Genomic DNA, 9287 nt, shown 5'->3' with positions numbered 1-9287 from the left:
CTCTGCCTCCCGAGTGCTGGGATTAAAGGCATGTGCCACCACACCCGGCTACATAATACTTTAAAAAAAAAAATTTTATTTACTATTTTTATTTTATGTGTATGCGTGTATTGCCTGCATGTAGGTAAGTGCATCTGTGTTGTACAATGCCTGAGGAGGTCAGAAGAGGCTGTCGGATCCCCTGGGACTGGCGTTATGGACAGTTGTTAGCTGCCATGTGGGTGCTAGGATTTGAACCCAGGTTTTCTGCTTACAGATACCATTTTAATAAAAAGAAACAGTGCATAGTAAACATTTATTTTGTATTCGAAAGTATTCAGATTGATAAGAAAATTCTACATGTATGTATATGAAGGCATGTGGAGACCAGAGAACAACTTTGGGTATGCCCCTCAGATGCTCTCTACCAGTTTCTGAGGCAGATTGTCTCCCTGGTTTGGAGCTCTCAGAGTAGGCCAGGCTGGCTGGCCAGTAAGTCCCAAGGATCCACCTGTTTCCAAGCTCTTGAGATTTCAATGCCCAGCTTTATTTATTTATTTTAGGTCTTTTTGAGGCAGGGTCTCAAACGAACTCAGCCTCTGCCTTCCAAGTGCTGGGATTAAAGGCATGTGCCACCACGCCTGGCAGTGCCCAGCTTTTAAAAAAAAAATTTTTTTTTTTTAAATTTTCTGTGAGTACTTTGCCTCCATGTATATAAGTGTACGTGCAGTGCTCAAAGAGGCCAGAAGAATATGTTGGATCCTCTAGAATTGGAGTTACAGTTTGTAGTGGCCACCTGGGTGCTGAGAACCAGACTTGGGTCCCCAGAAAGAGCAGCCAGTGTTCTTAACCACATGTTTTTACACAGGTTCTCACTGTGCAGCTCTGACTGGCTAGCCTGAAACTCACAGAGAGCTGCCTGCCTCTGCCTAGCTTGTGCTGGGATTAAAGGCTCATTCCACCATGCCTAGCAAATTATAGGTGTATATGTATATTCTGTATATATATAATTGTATGAGTGTTTTGCTTATGTGTATGTCAATGTATGCAGTGCCTGAGGAGGCCAGAAGAGGGTGTTTGATCCCCTTGAACTGTAGTTATGGACAGTTACCCACCCACCATGTAGATCTGGGAACTAAACCCAGCCAGTGAGTGCTCTCGGGCGCTGAGCCTTCTCTCCAGCCTCAGATGCTGGAAACTGAACACTGGTCCTTTTCAAGAGCAGCAAATGCTCTTAATCACTCCAGTCATCTTCCAGCATCTTCAAAAGCTTTTTTTTTCAATTACCTTTGACATTGGTATTTGTTCCTTCCATATGCTTTCAAGTATTTTTCACAACTTAGCAATTTTGGTATGGCTTGTCCAAAAAGGACTTTCTGCTGATATATGTAAGTTCTAGGTTATGAATGCTGAAGACAATGGTACTGCGGAGAATACCAGAGCATTTGGTTTATCTGGGTTTCTGTGTTTCTGTAGATTGATCTGGATACTATTGATGTCAGCAACCTCAACAGGCAGTTTTTGTTTCAAAAGAAACATGTTGGAAGATCAAAGGCTCAGGTAACTATTTCCCCATACTGTTCTTTTTTTTAACTGTTTGATGGATCTTTTATTTGTGGTACAAGACTAACTGTGCCTCCCCAATAGGGGAGGCAGGAATGAGTGAAGCTAGCTTTTTTTAAGATAATTATGTCAGCCAGGCATGGAGGCACACACCTTTAATCACAACATTTGGGAGGCAGAGGCAGGAGGATCTCTGTGAGTTCGAGGCCAGCCTGGTCTACATAGGGAATTCCAGGCCAGCTGGGGCTACAGGGAGACCCTGTCTCAAAAAAAAAAAAAGACAATGTTGTCTGATACTTAGGTTCTTTCATGTGTGTAATATGTGTGGACGTGCTCATACCATCGCATGTGTGTCATGCAGTCAGGGAGTAGCTTCTTTTTCCACCCCTGAGTCCATGGGATTGGCCTCGGGTGGTCAGGCTTGGCTATAGGCCCATGCTTACCTGATGAACGGCCCCCGCCCTATTTTGTGAGGCTGGAAGCTAGTTGTTTAGTTTAAGGAGGATGAAGTGTGTGAATAAGGAAATATTCACCAAACCCTCCCATGTTTTGGTTCACAAAGGAAAATAAAAGTGCCCTACTTAAGTGTCTTGTTTCCCCTTCATATTTAAATTTTTTACTGTTTACTTTGATGAACTCCAAGTTCCTATGCCAGCTTCTGCTTGTAGCAGGAAGTGCTTCTGCTCTGAATAGTCTTCATGATTTGGAGTGGTGAATGTCTTGTCTTCTCTGTTTTGGCCCCTTTGTCCCAGAGCATTTGTGCTTTCCATTTTTTATATTGTAGCTCCATCCCCTGGGACTATTTTGCTAAATTAACTTTTTAGACTGTCTGGTCTTTACCCCTTAGCACATTTATCCAGGTGATTATCTAATGTCTCTTAGGCTCTTTTTTTTAGGGGGGAGGTCTTTTTGAGACAGGATCTTCCTATAGTCCCAGCTAACCTGGAACATGCTATGTACACCAGGCTGGCCTTGAATGCACAGAGATCTACCTGCCTCTGCCTCCCCAGTGCTGGAATTAAAGGCATGTGCCACCACGCCCATGTCTCTTAGGCTCTTAAGTGAATGAATGAATGAATGAATGACACTTGCTTATTGTATTTTATTTTAAATTTGTTTGTGCTGCCGAGGATCGCGTGCTCTAGCCCTCAGACCCCCCCCCCACACATTCTCTATTCTTGCTGATGCTTGCCATTCACATAGAAGTATCTGTGATGATCTGTTGGAGAAAGATCATTATTTTATAAATAGGTGTGTAACTTTTATCACATTTCTGTACGTAAATAAGATTACATGTAAGATGCAGCAACAGTGTCTGTCAGAAGGTTTCAGGTGCCAATAAACATGTCATAGTAACATGCTATTGTTTGTTTTCCAGGTTGCCAAAGAAAGTGTACTTCAGTTCCACCCAAGGGCTAACATTGTCGCTTACCACGACAGCATCATGAAGTATGCTCTAATTACCGTATCACAAAGCTGCTTGCTATGGATTTTTAGTGAAACTTTTAAAGTATAAGCTTTTTTTTTTTTTTGGTCTTTTTTGAGACAGGGTCTCCCTGTAGCCCCAGCTGTCCTAGAACTCACTATGTAGACCAGGCTGGCCTTGAACTCACAGAGATCCTCCTGCCTCTGCCTCCCAAGTGCTGGGATTAAAGGTGTGTGCCACCACGCCGGCTATAAGCATTTTTATTAGGCATTTATGTGAGCCCAGAGTCATTCTGCTTTTGTAAGATGACTTTTCTAGAATATTTAAAATTTGATAGTTTATGTCCACATAAGTGACAACTCTTTTAGCCAGTTTATGTTTATTTAAATGATTTAGGTAAGTGGTGAGATTGTTTTATTTTGAGACAGGGTCTCCCTGTAGCCCCAGCTGACCTGGAACTATGTAGACCAGGCTGGCCTCCAACTCATAGATCTACCTACCTCCTGAGGGCTGGGGTTAAAAGTGTGCATCATCTCACCCAGCTGTGTTGAGATATTTTAATGTTTGTCAGTAAGTTACTTGAAACTTACAGAGGACTCCTGAAGATCCTCTAAGGGAGTATATATGTTGATAGTATATGAATTCATGCATCTCAGTAAAGATAGATGTGTAATTTTGGAGGTGTGAGAGCAAAGGAGCAATGGCTGTACCTTCGCACACATGCTAGTAGATGTATTAAAATCCTAGAATTGGAGAAAGCCTTATCCTTTCCCAAGGCATTTGACTCCAGCCATTTTTAATTCTCAGAATGTTTGCTCTGTAGACCTGCCTCCAGCTCTGTAACCCTCTGACCCTGTGTTGCCTTCCCAGTGCTGCTAAAAGCAGAGACCCCAGGGGCCTGAACCTTGCCTGATCTTGACCATGTGAGGTGAAGCCACAGGCCTAGCAGATCCTGGGAATGTGTTCTTTGTGTGTTCCCAGGCACTTGCTGCCCTGAGGCGGCCTGGTGGGACGAGTGAGGTCATGCCAGCTGTCTGCCAGTTTAAATTTTGATTTTGGTACTCTAGGTAGCCAATCAGAATGGATAGGAGGAAAGTATTTTCTTTGAAATATGCACTTATGTTGGAAATACTGGGGTTTTACTGTGTATGTAATAATATTTTTACAGTTATTTATTTATATTTCTTAGGACTCTATATAATGCTGTGAAAATCCTATGCAAGGCCAGCTTTGGTGACCTTTTTGTTTTGCTTTCTAGCCCAGACTATAATGTGGAATTTTTTCGGCAGTTTATATTGGTTATGAATGCCTTAGATAACAGAGGTAAGGCAATTTTAATAACTTAAACTTTTCAATATTTCCTCTTCATGTCAAAGATGATTAGAAATTCAAAATTAGAGGCCAGGAGAGATGGCTCAGCAGATTCAAATCCCAGAACCCACCATGGCAGCTAACAACTGCCTATAACTGCAGTTCCAGGGGATCCGACAGCCTCTTCTGTCCTCCATGGGCATTGCACAACACGGGTGCACTTACCTACATGCAGGCAATACACTCATACACATAAAATAAAAATAATATTTTTTTAGAAAAAAATGTAAAATTAAAATATCTTGTTATTTAGAACTTAAAAGACCTTAAAAGAAGTAAAACCACATGGGTTTTTTGTTTGTTTTTGTTATTTGGGGGGGCTTGTTTTGCTTTGGTTTTTTTTTTTTTTTTTTTTTTTTGGCTTTTTTGAGACCGGGGCTCCCTTGTGTCCCAACTGTCCTGGAACTCACTATGTAGACCAGGCTGGCCTTGAACTCAGAGATCTGCCTCCCTATATCTCCCAAGTGCTGGGATTAAAGGTATGCACCACCATGCCTGGCTTGCTTTGGTCTTTTTAAAACCCAGTCTCCCTGTAGCCACAGCAGGCCTGGAACTCACCTACATGGTCTACATGACCAGGCTGGCCTTGATCTCACAGAGGTCGTACAGGCCTGCCTATGGTGTGCTGGAATTAAAGGTGTGTGCCACCACACCCAGCCCAGTTTTTGGGGGGGGTGTGTTGTGTGATGTTCTCACGCTTGCCCAGGCCAACCTGGAACTGTGTCCCTCTGGCTGACCTCCTGGCAGTCCTCTGGCCTCAGTCTCATAAGTGTTAGGATTTGAGATAAAGACAACACCTAGCAAAACCTGGTTGATAGCAGTTTTCTTCAGAACTGATTTTTTTCAGGCAGGAATTCAGCCATAGCATATTTTGCTATTTTACCGAAAGGTGTAAAATAAAGGGGGAAGTTGAAAGTTGCGAAGAGTGTGACTGAGAGTTGTGGGTGTTTTTTATTTGAGGTGGTTGCTGCAGATAAATGCATTGGAACTTCAATTATGAACAGACCTATGAAGTTCTCACCGAAGACCAATTAAAATACTAAATAGGCCTGAATTTCAGTTGTTTCTCAAGCTTTTTGGGTGAATGTAAAGTGTGGACAGGAATAAGAGCCAGTGGTCTGGGAATAAGATGGTAGAATGCTAGTTGTTTCATCTTGGAGACAAGGTCTCCCTGACTTGCTGTGTGTTGAGGGTGACCTTAAAGTCTTCTGATTTTCCTGTCTCCGCCTCCCAAGGGCTGGGATTATAGACTGCACTACCATGCCCAGTTGAGCATGCCAAACTCAAAAGCTAAAGCTTTAGAATTATTTTAGATTTATCTAGTGCTGATAAGGTACCAGAGTAGATTTTGGTAAATTTACACATAATTTAGTTTAAGTTTTTCATAGCATAGAATTGTGTTTTGTGTGATCAAATACCATATAGCCAGTTCATTTTAACAAATCTGTTTCTGGACTGGAATGTGGGGTGAAAACACTTCATAATATTCCTTCCCTGCCCTTGTACAAGTAAAAGTACTTCTGCAGCCTAACATGGTGGCACATAGCTGGGATTAACAGCACTGGGAGGCTGAGGCGGGCAGATCTCTGCATTCCAGGCCAGCCAGGGCTACATAGTGAGACCCTGTCTCAAAAAAAGAGAAAAACTACTTTTGCAAGGTTTATAATAATTTGGGAAGTATTAAAAGGAAAAAGTCATTGAAAGTCTGAGTGACTCTTCACCCGCCTCATCTGTTTTCTTGTCACCATAGACTTTAATAGTTTCAAATTAGAATTGCACACTTCATCCACTGCCGTGGGTTACTTGCTGTAATAGACTAGTAACAGATTAAAGAGCATGCTAAAACAGTTTGGGCCATGGTACAGAAATCAAAAAGAAAGATCACCCTTTGCCTTTTGAATGCCTTGGGTGTCTTTGAAGTCCCAGGACTTCACACACACCAGACAAGCTGAAGCCCTGGCCCCAGTAGTCTGGAATCATTTCTAAGAGTCCTTTTCTTGGAGTTTGTGGTAAAGATTTCTTAGTTTGAAATTTTGCTGGGTGTCTGTAGAAATGTCTGCAATTAACTGTTGTTGGGCTGAGCATGTAGCTCACTCAGTGTTGGAGCTCTTGCCTAGCACGCACAGGGGTGAGTTCCACCCGCAACACTGCAGAGACAAAAAGTAGTTGTAGTAGTCTGGCCATAGACATAATAAACATGTGCTGAAAAGCAAGAAATAGTTTGAATAGTTGTCCTAATAGCTAATTTGTGTTTCCAAAACTTTTCTAACTAGTATTTTTCCTGCAGCTGCCCGAAACCATGTTAATAGGATGTGTCTGGCAGCTGATGTGCCTCTTATTGAAAGTGGGACTGCTGGTTATCTTGGACAAGTGACTACTATCAAAAAGGTAAAGAAACATTTTGTTTTGCTTTTCATCTATTGAGACCTTAGGGGGAAAAGAAGGAAGCTATGGATGTATATGGTATAAACAGGTCAGCATCCAAGGTGTAAGAATTTTCATGTTGTGGGGCTGGAGAGATGGCTCAGCGGTTAAGAGCACTGGCTGTTCTTGCAGAAGACCCGGATTCGAATCCCAGCACCCACATGGCAGCTAACAACTGTCCGTAACTCCAGTTCTAGGGGATCCGACAGTCTCGTCTGTCCTCCGTCAGCATTGCGTGATGTGAGGGCACTTACCTACATGCAGGCAATGCACGCATATACGTAAAATAAAAATAATAAATAAATTTTTTTAAAAAGTAATTTCATGCCGTGTAAAACAGGATGATGCCTGGGTCTCTGGGTTCATTTAATTCCCAGCAAACCCCCACCCTCAAATAAAACTTAAGAATCTATGAAGGCAAGCCTCACTGACTGTAGGCAGACTTTTTTTTTTTTCTTTTTTCCTTTAGGCCACTTTGTTCATTTAATTTATATATCAAAATCCCTAGAGTGATAAACATAGTAAACTATGGGACTGCATGTCATATTGTAGATAATACACAGTAAAATGGGCTTCTAGAAATTATTCTCGGGCTCTTGAGATGGCTCAGTGGGTAAAGGTGCTTGCTGCCAAGCCTGATGACCTGAGTTTGATCCTTGGTACCCATATGGTGGAAGGAGAGAAACTACTCCAGCAGGTTGTCCTCTGACCTTCACTTGTGTGCTGAGCCCACAAGCATATGTCCATGGGCTCGTGTGCATGCACACACGCATACACACACACGATATAAGTAAGTACATGTAATAGCAAAAAAGTTACTTTGGGGCTTGCAAGTCTGCCTCACCTATAGAAATAATCTTCTAATTACCAATCCTAACACTAGATAAATAGATGTTAATTTTTTATCTAATGGAACCTGGATGTATAGTTCTAAACAGAACTGTAACTTTGGCAGGGTATATTTATGAAATTTTAAGTTTTTCACTAAAAGTAAAAATAGAAATAAATGGTGTATTCCCACTAAAATTCCAACATTGTGATTGATTTGCTATTTAGATCTTTTTCTAACTCTTTGAGGAAAGCAGCATTGCAAATTGCATTTGAAGAATCCTTTTGCAAGCTTTGAAACTATGAAAAGAAACTGTGCTTAAAACTGACTGGTTTGTCTAATTTTAAAAAAAATACTTTTATTTTTATTTTATGTGTTTGAGTGTATTGCCTGCATATGTGTAAGTGCACCTGTGTTGTGCAGTGCCCATGGAGATCAGAAGAGGACATCAGATCTGGAACTGGAGTTACAGGCAGTTGTTAGCTGCCATGTGGGTGCTAGGAACTGAACCTGAGTCCTCTGCAAGGGCAGTCAGTGCTCTTAACTGCTGAGCCATCTCTCCAGCCCATCTATATTTTATTTTTTTTTGTCTTTTTGAGACAGGGTCTCCCTGTAGCCCCAGCTGTCCTGGAACTCACTATTGTAGACCAGGCTGGCCTTGAACTCACAGAGATCCGCCTGCCTACGCCTCCCGAGTGCTGGGATTAAAGGTGTGTGCCACCACCGCCCAGCATGTTGAACATCTTTTAAGATGCTTCTTAGCCATCTTCTTTTGAGAATGCTCTGTTCAGCTCCTTAGCCCATCTTTTAATTGGGTTACTTCCTGTCTTGATTCTCTGTTTTTTGAGTTCCTTATATATTCTGGATGTTAAACCTCTCTCAGATGTGTCGCTGGTGAAGATTTTCTCCCATTCTGTGGATTTTATCTTGACTTCCCTGGTTGCCTCCTTTGCTGTACAGAAGCTTTTTAGTTTAATGAGGTCCCATTTGTTGATTCTTGACCTTGTTTCCTGAGCAATTGATGTCCGGTTTAGAAAATCCTTTCCTATACCTATAACTTGTAGGTTTTTGCCAATGTTTTCTTCTAGCAGTTTTAGAGTTTCAGGCTTTACATTGAGGTCTTTGATCCATTTGGAATTGACTTTTGTGCAAGGTGAAAGATGGGGTTTAGTTTCATTCTTCTACAAATGGAGATCCAGTTTTGCCAGCACCATATCAGGTGGCTGAAATTGCAGGTATGTTCAGGGTTGCTTTGGCTGGTCTTTTGTGCCCATATTAATTTAAGGATGGATTTTTCTAATTCTGTGAAGTATGTCATGGAGATTTTCATTGGGATTGCTTTGAATCCATATATGGCTTTTGGTAGGATGGTCATTTTCACAATATTAAGTCTTCCAATCCATGTGCATGGGAGGTCCTTTCATATTTTCTTCAATACCTTTTTTTTTTTTGGTCTTTTCGAGACATGGTCTCCCTGTAGCCCCAGCTGTCCTGGAACTCACTATGTAGACCAGGCTGGCCTTGAACTCGCAGAGATCCTCCTGTCTCTGCCTCCCAACTGCTGGGATCAAAGGCATGTAGCACCATGCCTGGCTTCAACTTTTGTTTTTTTAATATTTTATTTATTATTTTTATTTGTGTATGAGTGTATTGCCTGCATGTATGTGAGCGCACCCGTGTCACACAATGCTGCGG

General features: G+C 41.8%; 1 protein-coding gene across 1 annotated transcript in view; it reads left to right on the top strand.

Annotated features, from left to right (window-relative positions):
* Window positions 1–9287, top strand: part of Uba2 (ubiquitin like modifier activating enzyme 2) — a 34429-nt gene that overhangs the window by 2225 nt on the left and 22917 nt on the right. The window contains exons 2-5 of the mRNA XM_008839440.2: window positions 1456–1539; window positions 2921–2991; window positions 4227–4291; window positions 6627–6727. Of these exons, the coding sequence (XP_008837662.1) occupies window positions 1456–1539; window positions 2921–2991; window positions 4227–4291; window positions 6627–6727 (321 nt within the window). The remainder of the gene's footprint in view (window positions 1–1455; window positions 1540–2920; window positions 2992–4226; window positions 4292–6626; window positions 6728–9287) is intronic.

The sequence above is a fragment of the Nannospalax galili genome, unplaced genomic scaffold (genome assembly GCF_000622305.1).
Source record: "Nannospalax galili isolate Female #2095 unplaced genomic scaffold, S.galili_v1.0 scaffold159, whole genome shotgun sequence".
Classification (NCBI taxonomy): domain Eukaryota; kingdom Metazoa; phylum Chordata; class Mammalia; order Rodentia; family Spalacidae; genus Nannospalax; species Nannospalax galili.
Note: the sequence above shows the minus strand (reverse complement) of the source record. Positions and strands in the feature narration are given on the sequence as shown.